General features: G+C 41.9%; 2 protein-coding genes across 3 annotated transcripts in view; one reads left to right on the top strand and one right to left on the bottom strand.

Moving 5' to 3' along the window:
• Positions 1-190: 190 nt before the first annotated feature.
• LOC126548033 (dnaJ homolog subfamily C member 10-like) lies at positions 191-6,122 on the top strand. Its single transcript, XM_050196109.2, has one exon. The coding sequence runs from the start codon at positions 521-523 to the stop codon at positions 2,864-2,866; it is 2,346 nt and encodes a 781-aa protein (XP_050052066.1). The 5' UTR covers positions 191-520; the 3' UTR covers positions 2,867-6,122.
• LOC126548034 (ATP-dependent RNA helicase DDX55) overlaps positions 6,098-27,568 on the bottom strand; it is a 44,127-nt gene continuing 22,656 nt past the window's right edge. For both annotated transcript variants that reach the window (XM_050196111.2, XM_055063535.1), the window contains 7 exons: positions 26,277-26,391; positions 24,592-24,671; positions 24,404-24,492; positions 24,208-24,334; positions 12,875-12,971; positions 6,316-6,447; positions 6,098-6,255 (listed from right to left, as the gene is read on the bottom strand). In XM_050196111.2, coding sequence (XP_050052068.1) covers positions 6,217-6,255; positions 6,316-6,447; positions 12,875-12,971; positions 24,208-24,334; positions 24,404-24,492; positions 24,592-24,671; positions 26,277-26,391 — 679 coding nt within the window. In that variant the 3' untranslated portion in view covers positions 6,098-6,216. The remainder of the gene's footprint in view (positions 6,256-6,315; positions 6,448-12,874; positions 12,972-24,207; positions 24,335-24,403; positions 24,493-24,591; positions 24,672-26,276; positions 26,392-27,568) is intronic.

A 27,568-nucleotide genomic window follows, 5' to 3' on the forward strand; every position in this document is an offset into this window, starting at 1 on the left:
AGTCAATTCGGCTGCTGAGGAGACGTTGGCTGGGCTCATGGCTCATCGCACCAGGGCGCCCCAATGCGCCGTTTTATCTTGTATGAAACTCTATGGTTTCATCCAACCATGGAGGAAGGAAACTGCATCCAACATCCAACCATCGTTGTCCCAGCGCACGCCGGAACCAGCCGAGCCACGCATGGCCACGCCAATCCAAATCGTTTTCAGTCTCGTCCTTGGCGTCGCGTTGAATCGTGGCAATCGCGTGGGCACCGTTGGTATCATGCGTAAGCTAAGCTTTTATTGCTCATGCTAAATTACGAAAGCTTGTCGCAAAGTTTAGAAGCTCTGACATCAACAATAAGTGTTATTTTGCGTTGAGCAGTACGAATTGGAGATGACGTTAAGCTGACTATGATAAAAAGCTTGCGTTTCGGCTGTCGCACATTGTCTAGAGCTACTGACCGCTAGTTTTGCTCCGAGTCTCGCCGCCTTTTGTGTGTCGTGGGTACGGTGACAGGTTGACTAGCTTAACGCAATGAGAGCTGCAAAAGTGGTCCTCCTCGTCGTCTTATGGCCAGCTGCATTGTGCGACGATTATTACCAACTCCTGGGTATCGAACGTGACGCAGACAGCCGTGACATACGACGAGCCTTCAAGAAGTTAGCTCTGAAGTTTCACCCAGATAAGAACCAAGGTGATCCCAAGGCACATGACAAATTCGTAAATATCAACAAGGCGTATGAAGTGTTGAAGGACCCAGACGTTCGAAAGCGTTACGACACCTACGGAGAAGAAGGTTTGGACGGTGACCAGAATGGATGGGGGCGACAGTATCACAGCTGGAACTACTATTACGAAAAGTTCGGTATTTACGATGACGATCCCGAAGTGGTGACATTGAGCAGAAACGACTTTCAGAGCTCAGTAATTGAGTCGGAGGACGTCTGGTTTGTCAACTATTATTCTCCACAATGTTCCCACTGCCACCACCTTGCTCCGGCCTGGCGTCAACTGGCCAGAAGTTTCGAAGGAGTTATTAGGATTGGCGCAGTAAATTGCGAAGAAGATTGGCAGTTGTGCAGGCAGGAAGGCATACACTCTTTTCCGTCATTGATCTTCTATCCAGAGAGGGAAAAGTACACCGGTTCTAGAGACTTAGATGATTTGAAAGATTTTGTGTTTCGTCGGCTTCCGGACCTTGACGTTGATATATCAGAGACTGGCCTTTTACAGGCTGAAGCCAGCTCGCTGCTTAGATCGGTGGTAGTTGCTTCCTGTACTAGTGCCGACACATGTTTAGCAAAAGAAGAGCTCAAGAAGTTGGCTGTTGCACTTAATGGCCTTGCTTATGTCTCCCTGCTTGATTGCAGCAAAGAAGCAACACTGTGCAAAAAGTTAAGAATTAGTGATGGAGTGTACTTTTTTGAAGCAGCAACCCGCCAAGTTAACAAACCTATAGAGTTGGTGGGGAGTGATGCCTCTGAATTGCGGAAAGCCATTCTGAAAGAGCTTCCTAGTTTTGAGCCAATAACATCTGAGCTCTTCAGTGGCCTGATTCAGCAGCTAGATGGCAGTGATGAGTCGGAACCATGGCTTCTGCATTTTTCTAAGAGCAAGCAGCCTGACACAGCTGCAGAGCTAGAGTTGAAACATATAAGAGGTTACATTCAGTCAGTGCGTCTCGGCTCTATTGACTGCAGCCAGGAGGTAGATGTCTGTGCACAGTTTTCAGTGACAAAATCTCCTTCCTTCATCCTCTTGCGATCAAGTGGTGAATATGAAGTGTATCATGGTCGTGTTAATGCACGAGATTTAGCTTCATTTGCAAAGGAAAGTGCAGGAAGCCGCTTGCAGACTGTAACAACTGCAACCTTTGACAAAAAGGTGTCGCAGAGCAAAACCACATGGTTGGTTGATTTTTTTGCACCTTGGTGTCCACCATGCATGCGCACACTTCCTGAACTGCGAAAAGTGTCCCGCTCTTTCGAGGACATAATGTTTGGTGTTGTTGATTGCACCTTAGATGCTCCACTATGCCAAAGCAATGGGGTCAGCTCGTATCCAAACCTTGTTTTATTCCACAATGGTTCAACTACATCTCTGAGTGGCTACAGGACAGCTGTAGAAATAAGGGAATTCATTGAAATATCGCTCGATCCTAAAGTGATAACACTCCACCCCGAAACGTTTAAAGAACTGGTAGAAGGCAAAAGCGAAGCTGATGTTTGGGCCATAGACTTTTTTGCACCTTGGTGTGGCCATTGTAAGAAACTGGCACCAGAGTGGAACAAATTTGCCAAGATGGTGGCCGATGAGCCAAACATAAATGTTGGCCAACTTGACTGTGATGCCCATAGACAATTCTGTGCTGAACATGGTGTGCGCTCATATCCCCACCTTCGTATCTATCCTCGTGGACATTTCAGCAGTCGCCACTACTCAACGTTCAACGGCTGGTCAAGAGATGCAGTATCTTTCAAGGACTGGGCATTGCATTTTCTTCCTAGCAGTGTTGAAGAACTTGATCATCACCGTTTCTATAAGGATGTTCTTGGTGACACTGCACCATGGCTTGTAGACTTTTATGCTCCATGGTGTGGCCACTGTGTGTCATTCAGGCCTGTGTTTGAAGCAGTTGCAAAAAAGTTTGAAGGTAGAGTAAAATTTGGTACTGTCAACTGTGAGGAGCACTGGCATGCTTGTGATGCAGCACAAGTGCATCGTTATCCCACTGTTATGTTCTTTGTTGGTAAGACTACTAAGCTTCAGTCTGCAGTTGGTAGCATAATTCATGACCATAGAGAGGCTGATTTGGTGAACACATTGGAATTATTTCTCAAACAAAAATCTAGGTCTAAAAGAATTGATGATGAACTGTAAAATGAAACCATTTGCTTACTGACAGGAGGGTATGCCCTCTCCATGGTCATGTATATAATTGCACTGTTACACACAAATTTTTTTTTTTAAGAATGTTGGCTTTTGCTATATGTCAAAGCAGCAGCATGTGTTCGAAACGTTTTTGGCAACTGATTGTGCTTGAAGGATTTGCCTAGTCATTTTTGAAGCACACAGTGCAAGGAAAGGCAAAGTAGTGGTATCTCATCATTTTTATGCTTGAATGCCAGAAGTTCAGAGCAGAGTCTTATACCTAACTTGCACAAATAACTTGTTAAATAGCGCAGTGCATAACCCATTCAGTCTAAGTATAGATGTTTGTGTATGCAAATTGTTTTTGCCAGTCCATGCAGGGGTGCCAAGGAAAAAGGCACAAACATTGAACTGCATGTAAATTGGACTCTTTCCTTGCCTAGTGTGGCTCAATTTCACTTCAGTGTGCAGAGTATTGCCAAACATGACAACTTTACTAAGGCACTACCATGTTAGAGAAAAAGTTCAGCATTCTATGTTCCGTGAGCATTGGAAGGATTGTTTATCCTTTCTTATAATGCCTGAAGCTGGCAATTGTACACGTTTTAAGCACGATTCATTTCTTTTCATTTAAAAAAAACTGAATTGAGATTGGATTATTATGTATACTCACCACAAATTAAACGAGTGATTGTTCTGCTGCCTTAAAAGATGTAATTCACAGCATTCAAAATAGCTCCTGCCTCCTTTTCATAACCTTGAAGGATCATGAATGATGGTGAAAACATCCAACTTATAAAATAGATAGTGTAGAACATAAATTTCAGATATATCTGCCAAGTTTATACAGCTCTCTTGTAAAAGATATTTGTACAAGCAGTTGGTATCAATGGTGGACATACTTGGGTGGCTCTTCCTGTTCTACTAAGCATCTCAAACTGCATTTTTGTTCTTGTGCAACAGCTGCTGTTGCCCTCTTGCGTTCCTATATACTCTTGTGTTCATGGTATTTAGTTAGCATAAGTTACTCACTTGATGGAAATTAAATGAGCATCTTTTAAATGAATTGGATATCAAAATATTTTAGGTGAGCACTAGGATTTTCTGCTTTTTAAATGAGCAATCTTTACATGGGGAGCTGCCAGCATAAGTGCGCTTTGGCCTATTGACAAGCCTTTTAAAAAAGCTCAACATATGAAAGTCAGCTTTTTCTTTTCTTTATTATAAGCAGTATTAGATATGCTAAATCGCCTGATGGCTGCAAACACTTTTGTGTGCATTTTGTGAAGAAACCGGCCAAATATGGCTAAATTTTAAGCCAGTAGCTGATAACTGATGCAAAAGCTTCTCTGCTCAGATAGCTATGACCACTAGGTAAAGTGCTACTTGCATACAATTGTTTCATGCTCTGTGGGCACGGATATAGTCAGCCAAAAAAGTATATTTCAAAAGTTCCATGACAAGTGTGCATTTCTGCTCTGTTATGGCTTGGCGTGCCTAATTTAATGGACCAGTGTGTAGGTCACAGAAACTTCTATAGGTTGAAACTTTTAATTCGAGGCTGTGTGCCGAGGCTTCGCGAGAATTAAGCTTTCCGCAAATCCTGGCTTGTAACCTTTTGTGGCCGACTATACTATTCGTTGTGTTGCCAGCAGCAACTTGCTTCCTGATGGCTCTGCAGATACAGGTCCTTGCCATTTCCTATTGTTAATGTGTTTTTCCATCTTAACATGAACGTAATTTGTACTAACTTGTCATTTTGCTCACTGGTATACTTATGTGTGGTCAAATTTACTTGATGCGCCCCTCAGTCTTGTATTTTATTGGAGGTGCTTTTGCATCAAACTGTACTGTATTCAGGTAGCAAACCAAACCTTGCTTGTTCCTGTCATATTAAAGAAAGCACATTAGTGTCTTTATGGTAATCTACATACTATTGTAACAGCATTGTGCAATGCATTTATTTAGGAAGGGTTCTTTATTTTCTCACTTCTAGAAAGAGGGGGGGGTGATGCTAGAAGGTCCACAGCCACAAAAGTTCACAGAACAGGAGCTTGACAGAACTTGTCTTACAGCATGAAACAAGGAATGCAACTCTGCACTTCTGTAACTACCACGACACGCCTCACCGCTCTGGGCTATGCATCTTGGCAGTAAGGAAACTTGGTTCATAAACAGCTCTAACATTCCGTAATGAGTTCACATTTTATTTCGGCTTAGCGATCTATAGTCAGTGCCAGGTCCAGAACACCGCTGCAAGTGTCCTGAGGATGTAGCAAATGGCGTAACCTATTGTAACCCCCTCCTTATCCTTTGTATCCACATCCCTGCCTTCGCTTGATAAGCCCTTTTGGGGGAACTTTTTGTTTATCAGGCATGAGTGATGTGTCTTTGAAGGATCAGTTGGTCCAGTTATCCTTTCTTGGTACACCTGCACAGGTACACATCCACACACAAAGCAGGTGTGTGTACATGTGTGTGGGGGAGGATACTTCCAACACCCTTTTCAGATGGCCTTTTTGTGCTTCATACCCAGACTTGAAGGTTTTGGTTCATGTGTGTAGTGCGTGATCAACGCATACAAGGGAACTATTTCTACACTCTTAAAAGAGTTGCACCCTTTGGGGTGTATATTTGTTGCACAGCAACAATCGTCATCTGCCTTGCTTGCGTTTCCTTTCTTGAAAACACGGGGCTCGCGACTTTCCTATGAAGAATGCTATGTCATGCTGATAATGGGCATGCTGCCCACAACTTCGAAGTACCGGGCTCGCAGCTTTAAAGAAAGGAAATGCAGGCAAGACATGACGATTATTGCTGCGGGGCAAAATACGCCCCAAAGGGTGCAAACTTATTTTTAATAAGAGTGTAGGAAGCACAAAGGGATAAATGGCAGGCACGTCATGCTTTTTTGGAAGGAGCCTCTCCTGCTTTCTTGACTTGTTGCCAACTATAATGACCACTGCTCTTGTCATTCTTTTGTGTTTGTGCTGTCATGGCTTTAAATGTTCACAGTTATACATTTTATGCAGATGTAATTATTTTGCACATTTCTTATGCACTACATGATTACAAATCTTGCTGTTTTACACTGATGCTCTGCTGATGCTTCATACTCTGCTTGTTTACACCAATGCTTATAAGAATTTTTTACACCAGTTTACGTGTATCCTGTTTACGCATTCTTTTGCATTTATAATTGCTGGCATATGGACTAGAATTCAAGACATGAACTATAAGTGAGAATAAATTCTTGTCATTGTCATTCTTGTATTTATTTTGCACACAAAACAATGTGAAAGTGCTGGTATCTTGTTGCAGCACACACACTGTGCGAAGTGGCTCAAGGATGGCTTTGCCTAGATTAGAAACGCTTCATCAAACTCTTCTTTCGAGATCTGAAAACATAATGTGAATAAATGTCAGCACTAATAATGTAAAGTACCATTCTGACTTACCTTATTCTGCTTCAGCTTTTTTAACAACCTTGCATCTGAAGCCAAGTCATCCCACTCTTCATTTTCATAGTCTTCTTTTGTCTTTCGCTTCTTGCCTTGTCTCCGATTTTGTCTGCTTTTTACAAATGAGCCCTAGACAACAACAAAAAATACATATTTGGCTTCTGCATGACATCAGCCCCACTATAAAAATGAAAAAATCTCAAGCCGGTGACAACAGCCACTTGGTGTTTAACGTGGCTTGTGGCCTATGAAGAAGGTGTAAGTTACAGGGCATACATCGACCAAACGTGAACAAGGTGAATGCAGGAGCCAACGTTTCGACAAGTGGACTTGTCTTCTTCAAGGTGACGTACGCTTTCCTCGCCAAAGAATATATTTGGGGGGGGGGGTCTTCTAAAGGGGAGAGGGTGTGAGGCGGGAGGGTGCAGAAGCGAGGGAAGGTGTGTTAGCGTGTCTAATTGAGAGCAAAGGAACGCTGTGCATGGTCTGTCAACGCACGCGTGTTAGCCGGTGTTGGAATAGAAGGGAAAAAAAGAGGGGGGGGGGGGGGTTTACGCCAAGAAATCAAACTAAGTGTTGTTCCCTATAGCTTGAAGTTTAGCATAGCGAAATAGACTCTAAAAGCTCCCTTTGAAACGTTTATGCCTATTGGTTGCAATGTCTTGAACTTATGGATAAGGTATGATTTTCTGTATTTTCTTTCTCGTTCAGAACGGAAATTTGACTAAGATGTAGAGTTTAAGTTCATCAAAGTTATGACCTGGTTGGTTGAAATGCTCGGCGACAGCTTTGGGAAGCTTTTTAGCTGTGTCCGCGCGATGTCCGTTTAATCTGACGTTCATTGATTGTCCTGTTTCACCGATATATTGTTTCTTACAGAAGGAACATTCAAACATATAAATCACATCCGAACTTGTACAAGTGAAGCTAGATTTGACTCCATGTGTATAACCATTTGTGGTGCTTTTAATTTTAATGTCACTTTGAAGGTGCCTGCAGGTTTTGCACCTAGGGCGACAACATGCTTTTATTACGGGGGAATGCTGTTGGCTGACTTTTGCGTGCACTAACATGTCTTTAAAGTTCCTGTTTCGGCGATAGGTAACCCTAGGTACATCCGGGAACGCTTTTTGCAGACGCTCGTTACTTGATAATATTGGGTGGTATTTTTTTAGGATGTTGTTTATGTTTGGGAGTGCATTAGAATATTTTGTTATAAAGGCCGGCGGTCTGTCAGATTCTAGTGAGGGCTGTCTCTTCGCCAATTCCCACTGTCTCTCCAATCTTGACGCGGCATCATAAGCTCTATCGAGAGCAACTTGGGGATAGTTCCCTTCTGCTAGCGTTGTTTTAAGGTCATTTAGGTGGTGGATATAATCGTGGTCTTTGCTGCAGATTCTTCTTATACGTTTTGCTTGTCCGACAAAAATTCCTTTCTTGCAATGTCGCGGGTGATGACTGTTGTAGTCTAAATATTGCTGGCTATCTGTAGGCTTCCGGTAAAGTGTCGTTCTCAGTTTTCCATTCTCTATGTAGACCGTCGTGTCCAAGAAGTTGATCTGACTAGGAGAGTGGTGTGCAGTAAATTTAATACTCGGATGAAAGCTAAGTGAAAACAACACTTAGTTTGATTTCTTGGCGTAACCCCCCTTCCTTTTTTTCCCTTCTATTCCTCTTTTTTTTGTTTTTCTTGTTAGACGCCCTTGACACGCCGGCTAACAGGTGTGTGTTGACAGACCAGGGGGGGGGGGGGGGGGTGGCCCTGGCTTTGGCCTTGTGCACAGTGTTCCTTTACTCTCAATTCGACACGCTAACACACCTTCCCTTGTTTCCGCACCCTCCCGCCTCACACCCTTTCCCCTTTAGAAGAACCCCACCTATATATACTGTGAAGAAGACAAGTCCACTTGTCAAAATGTTGGCTCCTGCATTCACCTTGTTCACGTTTTGCTCACCGTGTTGAATTTCCATCTCCCACATTCCCCATGTAGTTTCCCAGGGCATACATCGGTAACCTGTGATTTGCAGATCATATTTATTGCAATTACTGCAGGCATAAACCCAGCAAAATGTAAGTTTTATTTTATGGATAATATGCACAAAAATAGTTTTAAATTAATTACCATATAGTCTGGAGAGAAAACAAAGGTTCACAGTTGGTAATCAGCTTATGGAAGTAGTAAATGAGAGCATTTATTAGACATTTCAGAATAATATGGCCATATTTATTTGATTATTAGGAGAGGGTGCAGTTGTAGGTCCCAAAAAAATGAACACTTCAATATAAGGTGATATAGAGTCACCGACGGATTATGTAGACTCACTGGGTATTGCCTAAAATATTGAATAATTGGCGTGGGTTATATGAAAATTTCGCTTTGAGGTGTGGCTTCATGGTAGCACGATGTTCGCCTTATGATGTGGCTTCCCAGCAGCATGGTTCACGTTGCTTTGACGCCACATCAAAAGGTGAACATCGCGCTGCCAAGAAGTCGCACCTCAAAGCAAAAATTCACGTATAACGCACACTATACCTTTACTGTTAAATTTTTTGAATCCTCAGTGCAGGTTATATGTGCAAAAATATGGTACTGCCTCACCTGCCAAGGCTTATTAGTTGCTTCAATTTGCGCTGTCATCTAAAATGTGGATCCTTGGAAATGTGGCGCTGTTGCCGCCATATTGAAACAGTATCTGAATCTATCAACCTCACATATATGGTGGGGGGTGCCTTTGAGGCTAAGGATTCTGCGAAAAAGCTTTGCCTTATATTTGAATATATACGATAATTGGTTTAACTGCACTAGGCAAACAAGCTTAACCCTTTGAGGGTCAATAATGTAAATATACGGCACCGCGAACAAATACAAAAATGGTTGATGCCGTATATTTATGGTGCTGTCTGTACATTTAAATAACGCGCCAATTTCCCAACTTTTTCTTTTCTCTAATGTGCTGCCACTATGTGGGAATACAGGGAATTTTTTTCGTGTGCCTCCCTCTCTCAGTTTTCGTTGCATGGTTTGTTTTAGATCTACTTTTCTCCTGCGTGGCTATGTACTACCGCTCGCGGATTGGTGCGCGAGCAGGTGGGCGGCGGTTTGGGTTTTGTTCCGCGGGCGGTTTCGGCTTCTTTCGCTTGCAAAACTGCTGGCTATGTCGTTACTAATCGCTCAAAGGGCTACCGCTTGTTTCTCGCTCATTTAGTGCTCACAAGGGTGCACATAGGAAGGATGCCGTCATGCATGCTTTTCCGTTGCTTTTTTTTGTTTGGACACTCAATAAATCTAATTGCCTCTGGTTGGCAATAAGATGAAGATTAGCGGAAGTTTGTCACACGTATTGCTTTTCTGATGGGCACACCACACAGTTTTCTTGAGTGTGCGCACCTACGCAGTTCGATTACGCTATGGATGTAAATATTAGTGTAAGAGCAGGAACAGGTGAGAGTTGCGAAATATTCTTGTGTGCGCATTTTCAAAGCCTTGAATATGTGTATAACAATGCATCAAATTTTAAATTCTTATAAGTTTATTTCCTTTTTTATTGTTGTTATTCATGAATGAAGAGTACATATATACCAATGCAAAATATTTTTTTCTCACTTTACGGTCACCCTAGAAAAATTACGGTAATTTTTTTTTTCGAAACAAGTCCCTAAGAGAAATTGGAATCTGCAATAAAGAAAAATGGCCCTGGGCGGTCGCATATGGCAAAAAAAATCGACCCTCAAAGGGTTAAGACATCAACCGCAGCTTACCAATATCAGTGAAACAAAAAGTACACAATTGTTGCATTCTGCTAGAATTAAGCTTAGGAGCTAAAACTAGGACGCTTAAAAGGGAACTCGAAAGGAAGCCAAGGCCACCAAGTTAACGTTACTTAAATAAAAGTACATTTATGTGCACAGGACAACTGCCAATGATAATGTATCATTTTCATCCTATCGCAATATTGGTACTGGTTACCAGCCTATGAGCACAATATACAAGGTATATACAACTTGTATATACAATATACAAGTTCGAGAGAGCTATATGCAGCTGTAAAAACTGAAGCTGGATGTTAAAATTTTTACGTAAAAGCAATGAAAAAAATATCACTTTCTCAGGCAGCGACAATAGAGTACCTAAGACACTTCGTAAGAAGCTCAAAATAACATGGAAGTAGAATCTGCCTTTATAATTTTCAAATGCTGTACCTTTCAACAGCACCAGGTGAAGTTACTGGGACTCTCCAACATGTTTCCAGAGATGTGTGACATGTGCATGCATCATTTGTGCTTTTGTCGGATTGTGTTTAATTATATTAACAGCCTCTCTAACACAACATGCCATTTCCGGAGGTTATCTAGCTCTCACCGATGGTTGGATGAGAAGTCCTTGGTGTGCGCCTGTGCTAACGGCGTGCACCAAGTACCTGGAGTTGCCAGGCACGGTTGCAACCGTTAGCTAAAGATTGGCCGATGCTTCAAGGAAAAAGGCTACATCCTCAACATGACGTTTAATGAAGTGTGACACCAGGGAGACGGTGGGTTTTTTCTATCTATTTGCTTGCCATCAATGAAAGGCAGCTACTAAGTAACTCGTACTCTAGTCGGGAAGAACCTTGCACTGCTTGCTGTTTTAAATGTAGAGTTGCAGCAGTTGGTGCATACGATGCTGGAATCACAGTGATGGCATGGGTTGAGCTGTGGTACCCGGCACAATCGTTTGCAGCAGTGGCATGTCTGTACACATTCCAAATCGCTTAGATATCCTTCCATAACCTCTGCAACCGTGTGTGGGCTCCATGTGTGCTGCCTGGTCTCAGAGGTCACTACCTTGCCGAATTACTCCCAACCTACAACCCCTTTCTAATCCTACCCTAGAAAAAAGGGAGGCAGCACTGTCCAGCTCGAGCTGGCAAGACCAGCTACAGCTGTTGAAGTGGGTACCACAGGCGGTGACTGCTGCTGGATTTCTGGACTGAGGAGTCTACGCGCCAGTGGGTGAAGAAGCAAGACCAGCGTTCCCCGCCAGATCCCTGTAATAGCTTCACACTATTACAAACTGTTTCAAACTACACTAGAATCGCGTGCATGTGCAAGTCATGCCATGAAAAAGATGGATTAGGATTGTTAGCCGATGCCATTTATAAATTGGTCAGACACTCAATCTTTATTTCGTGTTTACTGCAGGCTTTGCTGCACAGATGTGTAAGAAAAATGGCGATAGAGTACTTACAAATGAGCTTTAGGTTACATGATGCCATTACGAAATTAAGCCAATTAGTGCTCAAGGCATGTGCATGCCAATTCACTAAGAATTGCAAGATTAGCACTGTTTTTGAGATGTCTCTTGCCAAAATATGAAAGCCATAGCCTTGTTTGGCTTATGTGACACAAGATGACACATAGCATAGGTGACGTGTCTATAAAATGATCTCAGTTTTACGATTTGCAATTAACAGACATGCGGCCACTGGTTGGTGGCAATTCTACGACTCCAACACGCGTCCAGACCTTATTGATTGTGTAGTTAATTACACAGATAATTAGCGTCATACGTAACATGTTTATGAAGCGATTGCCTTTTTATCTCAACCACACTATCTACAAAAAACAAAAATTCCCTCTGCTTAAGTATGCAGTATTTTTGGTTTCACAAATATCCCCGAAATTATTTTCATTTCACCAGCGGCATTAGCTACTAAAAAGCTAAGAGCTGCTGAGCTGGGCAATATGGGTTGCCTACCAAAACCTGTATTGCTTTCCTGTGCTGTCATAGCAATGGCAGCAGCAACAAAGAATGTTGTAGCCCTGACAAGGTCTGTCAGAACATTGGGCAGATGCTTGGGGATAAATTAAAAGTAGCAGCAGGCATGAAAGGGAGTGAACCATGTCACAGCCTGGTGCATCATTTTGCTGGCAGTATGCTTCTTATGTGGTCAGAAAGCTGCATTTATTTTCAGTTTTTCTAGTATGTCATCACTGTCTTCACTAGTAGTCAGTAGTGCCCAATGCCAGGATACTTAAAAGAAATTTCACAGGTGGAAAACTCGGGAATTTTACGGCAAAGATCTGTTAGCACGTGTTTTTCAAGCTTTCTGTGCATGTATAAAAAATATTGCCAACAGCACTGCGTGTAGGAGTGTGCAGAATGCGAGAACACAGGTGCATTTGCCAGCAAAGTTATTTGTGAAATATTTTGTGCTTTAGTTGAAATATTCTGACGAAGACACCCAGTAAGGCAGATTGGCAATGGTAATTTAATTTGGCCAGATTGTTGTACCCTTAGAATACATTCTCACTCTCCCTGGTAAAGTGAGCTCATCCAAATGAAAACATCACCATTACACAACTGGTCTTTACAGCGACCTCAACACAGAGAGAATGGAGCCTACAGGAAAGGCAAAAAAGAAAAGCATCAACAACTGTGCAGGCCCTAGTTTCACTAACATTCAAAAAGGAATATCGAAAATGGAGTGAAATATGTATAAATTATTTCTTCTGTAATTCAGACAGATTCCAAAGAACAGGAATGCTAATTCCAATCTTTGGACAGTTATTTGTTACCTTTTTGGCCATCACCTTGACATCTTCGGTATCAGCACTGGTACCTTCCTGCACATTCTTCAATTTTGCTTGCCTCTGTTTTTCTCGTGATTTTTCCCTAAGAAGAAAATGAACATGCTATAATTAAATTACAGTATATGTGTGTGTGTTTTTGGAGTTTCATTGCTCAACAGCGTCAAGGTCCCCCAACTATATGTAGAACAATAAACCAATCTACAATGTTAGAGTACCCTTCTAGAAAGTTTACAAGGTTTGTCTTGTGCCAAGAGGAGGCTTAAGTAAGAGAATATCACAAGGAAAGTGGCCCCACAATTCTTCTGCAGTTTAAATCATCCGTGACAAACAGGCTCTTGTGTACGTATCCTCAAAGGCCATGCTGTAAATCTCCAAGACCATGCTCTGCTAGGCAATACTCTGCCTGCTTCGAGTCGATGGCTTGCACAGACAAGGTGCCACAGTCCCGTGAATAAGGTCAGTAGAGCAGCGTGAAGCGGTAGCATCAGGGTGTGTTTAGATAAGGACAGACTTAGGGGGGTCCCAAAATTTTTTTTTCAGCAAAAATTTTTTGTGAGGTGGGAAAATGTCTCTGTAGAAAGAAATCAACCTTCATTTTGCAAGACGGAGTGCAGATTTCCTGAAAAAAAAAAAAAAAAAAAATGTGGTTCACTAAAGTTTAGAAGAGCATTTTACCAACTTCCAGTTTTACAACTTTCAAGACCTGTCACTCAATAACTAAAACATTGCACACTGCCAAACTTTCATAATTCTATACCATTAAAGCTATTCGCCCAAAGAAATTTAAATTTACAACACCCACAGAAGTATACTTTTTTAATTGGTAAACCTTGCTTTCTGAGCACGCGCCTCTCAATAACCCTGAAATCAGTGGCTGTATCAGACCCCTGTATGCTCATTCTTATGACCTGTGTAGTTATAATAATAAAATTAAAATTACATTCATATTGTGTTCTCTGCTCGTTTACCTTGCAGTACTAGTAAAGGAAAATGACTCGGATTCTGTCTTTTTTGCCTCTGCTAAGCCACGAAATAAACTTGTGTTTGCAGGGCTCCTGTATCCGTATTTTTCCTACAGTACGTGGAGGTAGCAAGGATGTGAGAACACGCACAGTGAGATGTTTAAGGCTCGTCTGGGGAGACTACTGGCACTACTCTCTAAATACACCTGCTACCTGAAATGCTCCCTGTATGTAAGACAGTCGTAAAAGGTGCCCCAAATATTTTTGGTTATCACTAAAATTTTTATATTAGGCAGAAAAACCCTTCCACACAGTGAAACCAAGACTACTTCTCCAATATACGTCTTTGTGTCCACTTCACACGGAGGGGGGGAGGGGGGGGGACTTCACTGAGACAAGGTGCAAAAAGCTCATCGAGTCGCAAAATGTTGCATCTTAAAAAGCGCGTGGTATAGAGATTAGTTTACTACGCATTAAATATTTTACTCTACATCTATATAACTTCTCTCACGGAATTAAGGTAAATTGAGTGTAATCAGCCGTAGCATGACATGGTCAAAGATGTGAATTTTTCTGTTTAAAAGAAAAAACAAAAACAAATTTGGGGCATATTCAGGCTTTCTTACTTGTTTTCCATTCTTTCTCTCTTCTTCTTTTTGACAAAGTGTTTTCTTTTTTTGGCTACAAGGCGTGAGAAAAATGCTTGCGATGAGGTCAGTGAGCTTTTCAAACACCAAGCCACACTACACAACCTGCGATCGCCAGCCACCAAGGCCATTCAATGTGCAAGTGACCTTGTGAACATTGTACCTGGCAAACTGAAGAATGTTTGCTTACTGCACATTGACAAGGACGAAGTAAACGCCTTAAGAGAACAAAAGAAAGAAGAATGGAAAGGTGTAAGGCCGGTGTCAAGGAATTCAGTCATGTCATACGTGGAAGAACGTAAAATCTGACCGAGGAAATTCCTTGAATGTTGCACAGAGTGCAAGTGGCGGCGGTTGCATACGCGTGGCTGAGCACGGGCCCTATGTTGAAAGCCATCTGCAGTGGGTACAGAGTCTAGGTGCACCGAGGGCTGATGGCTTCTTGTGCAATTTGCTCACTGCTGCTGCTGCTCTTCTTCACGCCAGCGTTTTGACAGCGAGTGTCCGCAAGTGGGATGTGTTCAGATTTACCTGTGCAAGCAAGACCACCATGTTGGTTAATTTAGTAAGTGAATGTTTACAAGTTTAAGCAGCCAATAAAAGTACTATCCTTACTTCATATAGCTGTCTAGTAATTTGCTATCGCAATTGATGCTTCACCTTTCGGGCGAAACTGTGACATTTTTTTATGTGTGAAACAGAAACAAAGACGTATGTTGGAAAAGTAGTCTTGGTTCCGCTGTGTGCAAGGGCTTCTGTGCCAAATATAGCAATTTTATTAAGAATGAAAAATATTTGCAACACCTTCGCAACTAACTTATCCGAACACAACCAGTCGACTTCTCCACTGCTGTAGCGGCATCGCGCTTTCTCTCTTGGCTGGTGCCTCAGTCATATATATGGGTAGCATTTCAGGTAGGAGGTGTATTTAGAGAATAGTGCCAGTAGTTTCCCCAGACCAGCCTTAAACAGCTCGCTGTGTGCTCTCTCGTGTGCTTTCTACCTCAACATACCGTAGCAAAAATACAGGAGCTCTGCAAACCCAAGTTCAATTCACTTCCCGGCTCACTTAAGGCAAAACAGACACAATCTGAGTCGCTTTTTTTTACTACTACAAAAGCGAGCTCTAAATGCAATAGGAATGTAATTTTGATTTTATTACTGGAACTCAAGTACACAGATCATAGTCATCGATGAGGTCTGAAAAAAGGCTTAATTTTTCCGCTTAAAATAAAAGAATGCAACATGTTCTTGCAGTACTAGATTTATCAGTACTGGGTGAGCATTCTGTAAAATGTTCAAGAAAATTGTTGATTATTTTTTTTTGGCACCCATAAAATGTGCCAATTTGTGCTACTTTTTGTAATTTTGGCATCTTCAGGGTTTTATTACACACACACAAAAAAATGTGTAGTATAACTGCGCATCTTTTTTTTGTTTTTTAAAGCTTGCACGAAACTCTTTGGAGATGTGACAGTGTGTAACATTTTAGTTGTAAAATCTGCAAGTCGCAAAAATGCTTTCTACCTTTAGTGAAACAACTTTTTTTCCAGAAAATCTGCACTGTGTCTCACAAAATGAAGGTTGATTCCTTACTACAGAGACATCTGCCCACCTCACATAAAATTTTTGCTGAAAACAAAATAGGTGGAACCCCCCTAAGTCTGTCCTTATCTGAACACACCCATCATTCACTTGTGTGGAAAATCCAGTAAAATTGGCTGACTGGCATTTGCTTTTAAGTCAAAATTAACACAATTTTTAGATCTTATTGTGTAGTGGTTCACAATTTTGATCAATTATAAATGTGACATAACCCATGGCAGTTCACAGCTGCGGTGCACATTTTTACATCATTTTGTAATTTACAAAAGTCTTGTTTCTTGTAAAAATTATGTTTTAGACACTTTGCAGCACTAATCTATCAATTTAACTTGACTCAATGTTTGGTTTCAGTATCCCTTTAAAGTGGTCCTGAACAACTTCTTATTGAAGTCAAGAAGTGCATTTGGCGTTAAAACGGACCATTTTAGAAATACTTTACCACAAAAAGTACTTCAATGCGAGCAGAGTTATTGGCAATCAAAGATTGCCTGTGATCCCCTTCATGTTGCTCCCTGTCCTTCTTCTATAGTAGAGTGGGGTGGTGCCCACAAAGCCCCGCCTGCTCAACATCACCGGGGTGCGCAGTTCGAATTTCATTTTGGATGTTCACATAGATGCCACTACTTACAATTTTCATGCCTATGATACACCAAACTCAAATTTTATCCGTCAGCTTACGGTTGAGTCACCGTGTCTCAACCCGATACAGTGTACTAGATAGCTACACACGGCTATTCTCGCACCGAGTGACATGAGTTGCACATTTCCTTTCACACTTACCTCTATGCCAATCATACAATCTCCGAGGATCAAACAAATGTCATCTTCATGTTTGCTCATGCAAGCACGTCAGCAGCGCACACATTAGCTAAGTGATGACTGCCGTGCTCCGGACACATATTGAAAGGATTCTTAACATAATGAGCTGCGCCCACGATGGCAACACACCTTGAGGGTGTGCAACTTCGGAAGCAGACAACCTCTTCATCAGATGTTGGAGCTTAGGCCTTGAGTCATGTTACCCACAGATACTAATCAGAGCAGGCTGTTGTCCTTAGCAAGCTGCAGGAGCTCAGCAAGCGCAGTCATCGCGGCGCCCTATGGTGGCTGTGGTATCTAACCTACACTACAGACGCAGCTACATACAACTGTAGTGGCTATGTACACGATAGGGCTGGAGTGCGTGCTTGCGCTCATGTGCTCCAGTCTGGCTGTGCTATGTGGTGCGGACCAGCTTTGTCCTGCATCAGCTTGACCAATAAATAATAGCCACATCCAAATTGCGTATTTTGCACAATAGCTTAATACAAGGCGAAGTCTGCCAAGGCATCTAGCCAGGAGCGGTCAGGAGTGAGCGCACGTTGGCAAGCGTACGTCTGGTGTGACCTTAAGTTTCTCATGGTTTGAGGCTACTTGAGTGTTCAAAACTAATACTGATTAGCGAGACCCGACGGTTACGACATTGCTAAGCGGTGTGGCCAAAGTTTTATTCTTCACGGGCAGGCACAGCCGAGTATAAACATACAATAGTCGGTCACAGTACAATAAGTCTTACTTCCGGAAGTACGTAATTGCTATTGAAATTCGAAATTCTGATTTTCGCTTACTTCAGGCTGTTTATCAAACTGCGTCAATAAACATACACAGTAACAGTAGGGTGAAGTGCACTGATTCAAACACCTTGATTGATATCAGCTATCGGCCAATAGCAGCTGCATATAGGAATCTGCTAGTTAATGAAGTATGGTGGCTGAAAAGAGTGAGAAGGCTTTTGCTAAAAAGAGAGTGTTTGAGAAAAAGATGACTTCGCACCACTTGCGACCTCCACGTGCCACGCACGACAGCAAAATTTCGCAGAGATGCTCACAGTGGCATATGCTATACGCGGACTGTGTTTTTTCGCCAAGCCTGAGGGGTGGTTCAGGACGCCTCTAAGTTATTAGGAAATAGTACTGAGAGACACACTCTGTTATCGCTAAAACCTGGCAATTATTTTCTTTATTTGATAATAAGCAACTTGGTTATTTGATAAATTGAACAAGCTAAATTTATCCGAATGCAATGCCAAAAGCAGACAAACTTACAGTGCATAAAGAAAGACAAAAATGATGCAGTAGCATATGAAATGTGGGTGATGGTGTTGTTATGCTCAGGACTTGTACCTGTATCACATGGATACAGAAAATGACATTAACCCATTAGCACCCACTGTACTAGAACTAGTACACTTGGCTTTGCATCCCTACCTCTTGAACAGCTGAATATTTCCTTTTGGCTATTTCCGTTTCTTACACCCAGAAGGCACACACACACCCTAACATGAGGTAGAATCTACTGTTTCAAACATGTGTAATCATTTCATGCCAATTCCAGCAAAACTGCAGACTCGCGACGAACTGGGATGAGTAAGTAAAACCTCGTTTAATTTGGATTTCGCAGGACCGAAAGAAATGTCTTAATTAACCGAATGTCGAATTATCGAGGGTATCAAGAAAACAATAAGCAAATGCATACTACGTCAACAAGCTTTTATTTACTGAATGAATCAGCAAATCCTGTTTCTATTTTGCACAAAAGCAGTATGAAAGCTGCGATTTTCATATAGTGACTGATTAGCGCCTTGCGACTCTCTTCACAGCGCGGCCGCGGTGCGCGTCCTTATCCGAGACGCTTTTCACTACGGCGTGCATATCCAGATTATTTTCTTGCCACTGTCGGCAGGTTGCCGCCCATCGCGATGTAGACTGTGCTCTTCACCCTCAACAGCTTCGCACTACTGACTACTGTTTGCTGCAACTGTTACGAATGAAACCGTAGCCGCTGTCGATGCAATCATGCATGGCGATCTTGCGGTTCTGAAGGCATGTCAAAACGAAACTACTGTTTGCCACAACCACTGCGGACAAAACTGCGGTTGCTATAGACCCGATTATGTATGGCAACTACGCAGTCGTGAAGGCATGCGGCCAATGCAGTGCTAAACGCAGCGGTAAACGCAAGAAGAAAGGCTTTAAACACACAAATAGCCACAATATGTTCTGGCGTTGCTGTCATTCATGCACAATTTCTGCTGATGACTGTGGCGATGTGAACTTCGCCGCTTCGTTTTGGTGGATGCTAACGCCGTTCTTGCTCTTTTGCATTGCACATTTACGGTGCTCCGTGCTCGCCAAGCTCCGAGAGTTGTCCGAATTAACCGATGTGCAGCCAAATACGTCCAAATTAACAAGAGTTTCATTGCATTAAATAATGCATACACCTGCCGGGACAAGAGGACGAGTCTGAATTAACGAGGTTTTACTGTACTTGATTTTAATTTATTTCTGCTTACCTGTTCTATATATTTGTGTTGTGCTTCTTACGGCATTTAGTACATGTGTTAAGAGTGTTATAAACAAACGGTCGAATCTGCAGCTTTACTTCAAAGAACGGAATACACATTCATAGTTTGGTGTGCTTGATATAGTACACTGGGCGTTAGCATTTGCAAATTGGCGCTTTCTTTTTCACTTGCGTTCCAGCATGAATACAATTTTTCTTCAGAAGAAAGCCATTTTGTCGCTTGTAGGATGCCTTGGATGCATTTGAGAGTGCAGAAAACAAAGAAGAGGACACTGATATTGTGATTGTGTCACCAGAACCAGCTCAAGATACGGATGAGGAGGAAGGCGACAACAACAACGATTCTTTCACTGTGAATGACATTTGCGGTTATTGTACGTTAGCAAAGTCTGCAACAATATTCCGCCAGAATGGTTTCATCGCAATATCATTATTGAGGACATCTTAGTCACACTCGCGATGTCTGCATGCCACCGTGCTTGCTGGGTGTCATGGTATGTTTGTTTGGAAGCTCATGGCAGATGGTCACGGTCTCTGCCCCCCCCCAAAATCTTGTCACAATCTTGTCACGCCCGAACATCATGGAGAGGTCAGAAGTGCACGGCCACTTTGTGCCTCGAAAAAGGGTGCTTCCAAAATTTTTGTACAAGGAGGAAGGAGTGAAATGACAAGTGCCACGGACGTTGAAACCCTATGCGCCCAGTGTACTAGACGTAGCACACCATCGTAACTTGACAACCAATAAATATTTTTCGATAATTTTTGAAGACGTGATATTTGTTTTATTCTTTCATTATTCACAAATATTGATGAAAGTCACGCCGGCAGGTTTATCATGGGTCATAATGGGTTAAATGTTTAATGCCCTAAGTTCCCTAATGATGTTACTTTTAGAGCTGCTGCCACACATGCAAATCCAATACTATTTCGCACAATGATGGTGATGATGAAAGCTGTCCCCTAAAACAAGCAATTTTTGAGTGTTTAAAACATTCATTTCGAGCTGCAAATTATCTTGAAGTAGTATATAAACTACAGCTAGTGTGGTCAACGTGAATTTGTTAACTTTAGTGTTATCAAGTGTTAAAAAAAAGAAAGAAAACGGTGCCGAACACAGCTGTGGATAGCATTAAAAATTAAATTAAATTATGGTGTTTTACATGCCAAAAGCACTTTCTGATTATGAGGCACGCCGTAGTGCAGGACTCCGCAAATTTTGACCATGCACTGTGCAAGCAGCAACAGTGTGCATTTCTCAGGCAAATGATCAGTGGTGAACGCAATAAATAAAAATTACATTAAGTTCCACCATCTGAAACATGTGAATTGCATTAAATTTGAGGGTATCAGCAATTTAATGTTATTTTTTGTATCCGTGTGGCACTGGTTTTGATGGTGTAAAGCTCACAATGGACCACAGTGATACTTAGGAAGTTTAATTATTGTGGGTGCTAATGCAATAGGTGCTAGTTACTACTCGCACCTGTAGCTGTAATTCTACATGCTTTCAGTAGAGCTTTTATTGTGATAGCAATTATACGGGCATTTCTGATGCATTTGCACCATGGCCGTTGCCATCGTGGTGATGTCATTGTATCGACACGGATGCGCATGGAGGAGGGCTAGGTCTCGAGAGATGCACAGTGCGTTTCGTTCCAAAAGCGACGAAGCTAAGTAGATGCACTGTCAAGCTCCAGTCAATCTACTTTGCTGGAACCAGGGCAATGCTCTAGCTCTCACTGCCGATATGTGCGCTGTGCACACACACACTAGCATTCCTGCTGAGCAGCTGTGTACATACCACATAGTTATGCAAGCACTGGCATGAGCGGAACAGACATTAAGCGTCAAGCTGAATTTATCTAATCCTTTCTTTGGGCACTGACAAATTTGGTCTCATTTCGTGCGCTACTGAGGTGAGGCGCCTGCAATGCCACTGGTGGTGCTCCTCATGATGGCAGCTTTATCAGACACCTCCAGCACAACGCTAAACCTTGCTACAGTTGAACCTCGCAATAAAGAAATCGGCACGGAATGCAAAAAAAAAATTCGGTTTTGCGAGAATTTTGTTGTTGGGAAATGAGACAGCACAGAAGGTAATGCATCACAGAAGGAAACTTTGCTGCCAAAATTCTGTTAGCCTACTTTGGCAAACTGTGCTCGAGGATATAGAACTGCACTGCCGACAGTGCACCGTATGCATCGATCAGCAGTGGCAGCACTGCCGTGGAGCAATATTTTTGGTAATTTGCTTTCGGAATTACGATCACTTGTGCAAGATTTTGCGAAACTCGGCACTGAACGCAGAGCAACAGTACTCCATGCAAGCAGCAGCATTTCTCCAGTGCACGCTGTCGCCCGTAGGCACTGACGCATCTGGTGCTGAGCGGGAAAGTGATTGTATCTTGTATTCCCGAAGGCAATCGATCAAGATTATGCCCCCTTCACCGAAATTTACATCTGGTGCTGAATCCGCACGCGATACCTGTCGGGTGGCACCAAAACCAGCGTTCTTGAAGCAAGGAATGCGCATTCCTGGACGATCGCTCAATCGCGGCCTGATGCAAGGCACTCCATGCTGCGACCGCCATCTAAAGCGCCATAAACGATTCCACGCTGGTGGGATGTGTATTTCCTTGTTTTTGCTGCATTTTTCTGACCGAGGCACACATTACGCACTGCACAAGGTTTGCAAAAACTGTCATCACATGTTGGTAGCAACATGCAACAAACAGGCATCAACAAACAAGATGGCGGCCATGACGTGCTTCCAGTACCGGTGCTTGCTTGTTTTTGTAAACAAAAATGGCGGCGCCCACGCAAATGCAAAGTGGGGTATTTTACAGAATTTTAGTGCAAAGCACTCGCATTTGCACACATTTTGGAGCCTGCTAGCCTTGCGCGAGTAGGTGATATGCGGGGTTACATTCCGGCAAATTTCAGTGATGTGCAATTGTAGTACAGCGACATTTTGTTGTCGAGAGGTATGAAATGCATTGAATTCTATGAGTGCTCGCCGGTAATACGAAAATATTTCGTTGTCCCAGGATTTTGTTATTGCGGGTTTCAAATGTATAACTTTAAATGCTTCGCTTCAGGCAAAACAGCCCACTTTTTTATAATCCGTCACATCCATCTTCGCCTTTTAGCAGCTTGTTCTGCAAACACTATCACGGGTGTAAAGCAAGGCGAAAGAGGAACACAACCAAAGTAATTGACTGTAGGTGAACAAGGTCAGTCTCAGGCTGGAGTCAATGTTTCAACGTTGGCAACAACATTTTAATGAAGACAAGCCTCGTCAAAATGCCGACTTCAGCGTGAGACATCCCTTGTTCACCCACTGTCAATCACTCCAAATCTCTGAAAACGTCCTGTGAATGCTTTGTCATGTTTGGAACACAACTGAAGTGAGAATTGTAACTGGGTGAGGGCATGAGATGTTTAAAATAATGTGCTGATTAAATACACATTGCCTAATGTCTAACTTATACCCGACTGCAAAATCTAGCGTCATGTTCAACAACCAAAGCACATATGATTCGTTAGTAGGGCATGCTTTGTTAGGGTTTGTTAAAGGGACACTAATGCCAAATACTAAGTCGATGTGGACTGTTTAAATACCATTCCAGAAACCTCGCAACGCTTGTTTCGTGCCAAGAAAAGACTTAGTTCATGGGAAAACTGCGTCTGAAGGGTCCGAATACCTTTTTCGAAATTCAAATCTCCCGCCACGGGGAGTGGCGATGTCACATACGCCTTCACTACTTTCTGCTGTTGTCGGTGAGTAAAACGGTGCCAAACAGACGGCGGTACCGAGCCAAGACAGAGCGGTGGATTTGCCGCTGCAGCTGCTTTTTGTCAAGTGGCACAGACCGTTCGGACATCCCACGACATCACATGGAAGTTGAATTCTCTGCTACTTGCAGTTGGTGTGAATTTCGCGAGCCAGCAAAACCAGTGCAGCACTGCGCGATGATACTGAAACACGAAAGCGTGAGCGGCGCAGAGTTGAGCAAAAATGAAACCTTTTGACCGCCTGCGTCATTGTCAAGAACAATTTCAATGAGTTCTTTTCTCTAAAAATGAAATAGAACTGGACAAGTAGCATTTTATCTCGTCTTATAATACAATACAAGGATGTTTTTGCAACGAGTGGTTGAGTACTAGTGATAAAATTTAACTGAGGAGTGCTTTCGTCATCAGGCAAGTGCTTGAATGTCCTGGGGAAGTCTCTAATCATTTCCTGCATTTACCGCAATTTCTCGATTATTAAGGCTCTGTTCGCGATAATATTGATGCTTTAGAGACTCTCGAGCACAAATCTGTCACTTTAGCTTGACTTTATATTTGCCTTTAATGTCCCTTTAAGGCAGCGCATGACACTAATAATCACTCGGATTGGATTAGTCCAGTTGGAGGAAAAAAAACAAGTAAACAGCCTTTTACAAAAATACACTGTGTAGAGAAAAATGTAGGGACACAGAGATATGTAAGGATTTTTTAACCTATGCTCTCAAGGACATAAAAGAAGGGAGGTGGGGGAGGAGTAAAACTGTGCATTAACTGCTGCACAATGTAAGTAGACGTTCTCGTGTTTAACACTTGTTGAGATACAAATGGCATTGCTAAAACTGTATCTGCTGTATTCATCAAACACCTTGGCCAGCATGGCATTAAATAGGTGATGGGCAAATTTTATTGTTCAGGAAAGAATTCAGCACTCAATATGACCAACCTCAGCAAGAAAATCAATAAGACTTACTTGTAGGGAATAGACTTTACGTCAATACTGCAAGCTTCAAAACCTTGAATTTTCTTTCCTCTGAGCTCGGGCATGTATGGCATTTTCAGCAGAGCAAAGCCTTCCGCTACTTTAGCGAAGTCAAGGTCTGGAAAAATGTCAAACAAAGGCAGTGATGCAGTGCATAGAGTAAACATTATGTACGTTTTAGACAAACCTTTTATCCTGAAAAGAAGATAACATTCATGCTTGCTGTATGCCTGAATATACGAAACGAAGGCACGCATTCCCTTCTCGTAAACTGCCCTAGGAGAGTAATGAACATGTTAATCTTTTACTACAGTTCAGAATGAATTCGCTCAATGCACAAGTACTAGAACTAGTTAGCTTTATCTTTCAACTTGCCTGTCTTTCGTTGCCATTTTTTTCACTCTCGATGTAACCTCATTTATCACTGGTGGGGGATCCATCTTTTCCAGTGTAACCTATTAGGCCAAAAGGCAACAAAAAGAGATTGAGAAAACGATTTCACTGGGCATTCATCACTTATGAAAATTCACTTTTGCAATTTCTTGTAGTTGGCTACATCTTCAAGTAACTTATATGTCAGTTCTACATGTCCACATTTTCCTAAAATTTCTGTTGATAAAGTAATCAGGTTTTTCAGTGCTATAAGAAACGAAATGGTGCTCTAAATCCATAATGATGTGAACAGTGATGCTACTGCCCCATGTCATTTCGGAGCAACAAAATGGACTTTCGGAGCAGGTTTATGGAAGTGACTGCAAACTATATTATACAGAGCTTTTACAGCGGGCAAGACATGTGAAGGCTGTAAGTGGTCACTGGTTCTTAAACTCAATCCAAACACTAAAAATACACTGTGTAGAGAAAAATATAGGGACAGAGACATGTAAAGATTTTTTAACCTCTGCCCGCTCTCTTCATTGCAGTCATTACTATGGACTGCAACAAAGCGGTTGTGTCCTAAGATGTGCTTAAAAAGTACTTCAGTGCATGGCTTAGAAAAGCACGGAAGCACTTGGACGTGCTACATGCAGACTTCAGAGGTGTTTGGGAAACTTAAGGGTGATCTCACTGCTATAAATGTACCCTTTAAGACAGAGCACTCTGTGAGAAAAAAAAGGTATGTTGATAATACAGGAGAGCCTAATGTAATGGGCACACTGCAAGAATTGGTAAAAGACTAAAACAGGAATCTGCAAAAAGTATTTGTACACACGTGTTAACTATGCTGGAGTTCAAAAAGCAGGAAAAGTTTTTGCAGGCTCCAAGCATTGTTGACAGATGTCCACAAATCTTTTTTGTACAATGCCAAACGAGTTTGGTGTTGTACTAAATGTTGTTGTTGAAAGATTGTGTTTTAGGGAACAAATGAACCCGTAAAAAAATATGCATAACTATATTGAGCAATTTTTTGTGTTCTTGATAGTGAATGTTGGCGCCAGGAAATCGTACATAACGGGATTGTATCAACCAGGTTCTACTTTAGTGGTAAAAACCGGTATTGTTATAAGTGGGTTCAACTACCAATAAAAACAAAAAAATAACGTTATATAAAAAAAATGTTATCTAGATATGGTTTCAGAATCATGGCCTTTTGATTCAGAGTTGGGCGACTAAACATCCGGCCACAAAACATGCTTTTTGTTTAGCTTCCAGATTCTTGAAGTATAAAACGAAGTATAGTGAGCATTTTCAACACACAGTAACCCTCAACACCGACGAATATTCATTCCCTTTGTATTTTTCATTCCATTTATATCCCTCATTCCATATATATTCCATTTTTATAGGTAGAAGAAACTAGCAGGAGAGAGTAGTAATGACATACTGTTTTATTTCACATGTTGCATCAACACATCCCAATGGTATGTCATTTCAATGCCTACCAACAACTCACATACATATATGTAAACTTTGCTAAATGTCCCACATACAGCTATTATTGTAAAATGGGCTTACATGCTGGACATGTCCACATACAAGGGGCTAAAGAGCTACAAATACCAAGAATGTTTCAGTTTAAATGCAGTCTTAATTTTAAAGCTTAAAAAACAGCAACTTACTTTCTGATTCAGCTCCAGGAACTTGATGTAGGCGTCCTCACTGGGCATCAGCAGAAGCACTGCGTTGCCTTCATTGCCCATTCTCGCGGTCCTTCCACAGCGATGAATAAATGAGCTGAAGCAAAAGAAAAAAACATTTGAGTGATAACACAAGACAAGCTATTGGCCATACTTAGGGTTCATCATTTCTGGCTTTTATTTTTTCAAAATTCAGCACACTTTTTTGGTATTTATTTCCACCTGAAAATTCAGTTTGTTGGGTGATTATGTTTTTACAGATGAGCTTTCACCAGCTTTTTTTGGTGGATAACTTCTTGTGTCAAGCTTATTGGCTTTTGTCGGTGAATATTTCGTTCACAAATTTTGTTGATGAAACGTGCTTTGGACTGAAGACCCTATTCTTCAACACTGAAGTTGCATTTAATGCACAGGATATCAATGTTTCGAGAAGCAGCCTAGCAATAATGTCACGTGACAATGCAGGAATTATGAATGAATGCATTTGATATTCAAACAATAGAAGGAGATCTTATTTGTAACATTAAGTGGGCAGGGACTACAGAGCTCCAATGAAATACAGAAATTTTTTTAAGAATGCGGTAGATACGACCTCGTGTTACCATCAGCAAACTTGCCCAGTTCATGCACCGTAGTGGCTGTGGCGCAAATACTGCAAGAGCTGAGGCTCCCTCGATCTCTCTGCTAATCCCCACTGCTGCACTCGCCACACACCGGAATACAGACCTCATGCTTGTCATTTTCATAACATTTCATCACAGCGGCAGGCAAAATAGATGCACATAAAAAGACAGTAAAGATTGCTTTGGCCACAAGCTGACATGTGACCTTGCCAGGGTCCTTGTGTCGGAGTGTATGTAGGCTGATGGCTGTGCGCCAATCGCTGTCTTAGATTTCTGGTAAATTTGCTCTCACGAACCCTTTCCGTAGAACCAACTCTGGGAAAAAAATATTAGCATACTTTTGTTGGCTTAAAGTGAAAATACTGAACCCTAGCCATACTTTTCATGGACAGATGCATAGTCATGCTCTTTTACTAAATAGTATACACCTGCTTGCCTGGCTCTACATTCAGGAAGACACATGCACCTCCAGATTCCTATTTTTTCTTATTAGAGAAACTAGAATTATAAGGCTTCAGGTAATAACAGTTTCGCTTGCTACTCTGAAAATTGTCATTTGTATCCAGGTGTTTCTAAACTTTTAGGTTTTATGTGGCAATGCAGCATATATGCATTTTCTTTGCACACCTTTTCACATGCAATTTTTTTTAT

This window comes from Dermacentor andersoni, chromosome 1 (assembly GCF_023375885.2).
Source record: "Dermacentor andersoni chromosome 1, qqDerAnde1_hic_scaffold, whole genome shotgun sequence".
NCBI lineage: Eukaryota > Metazoa > Arthropoda > Arachnida > Ixodida > Ixodidae > Dermacentor > Dermacentor andersoni.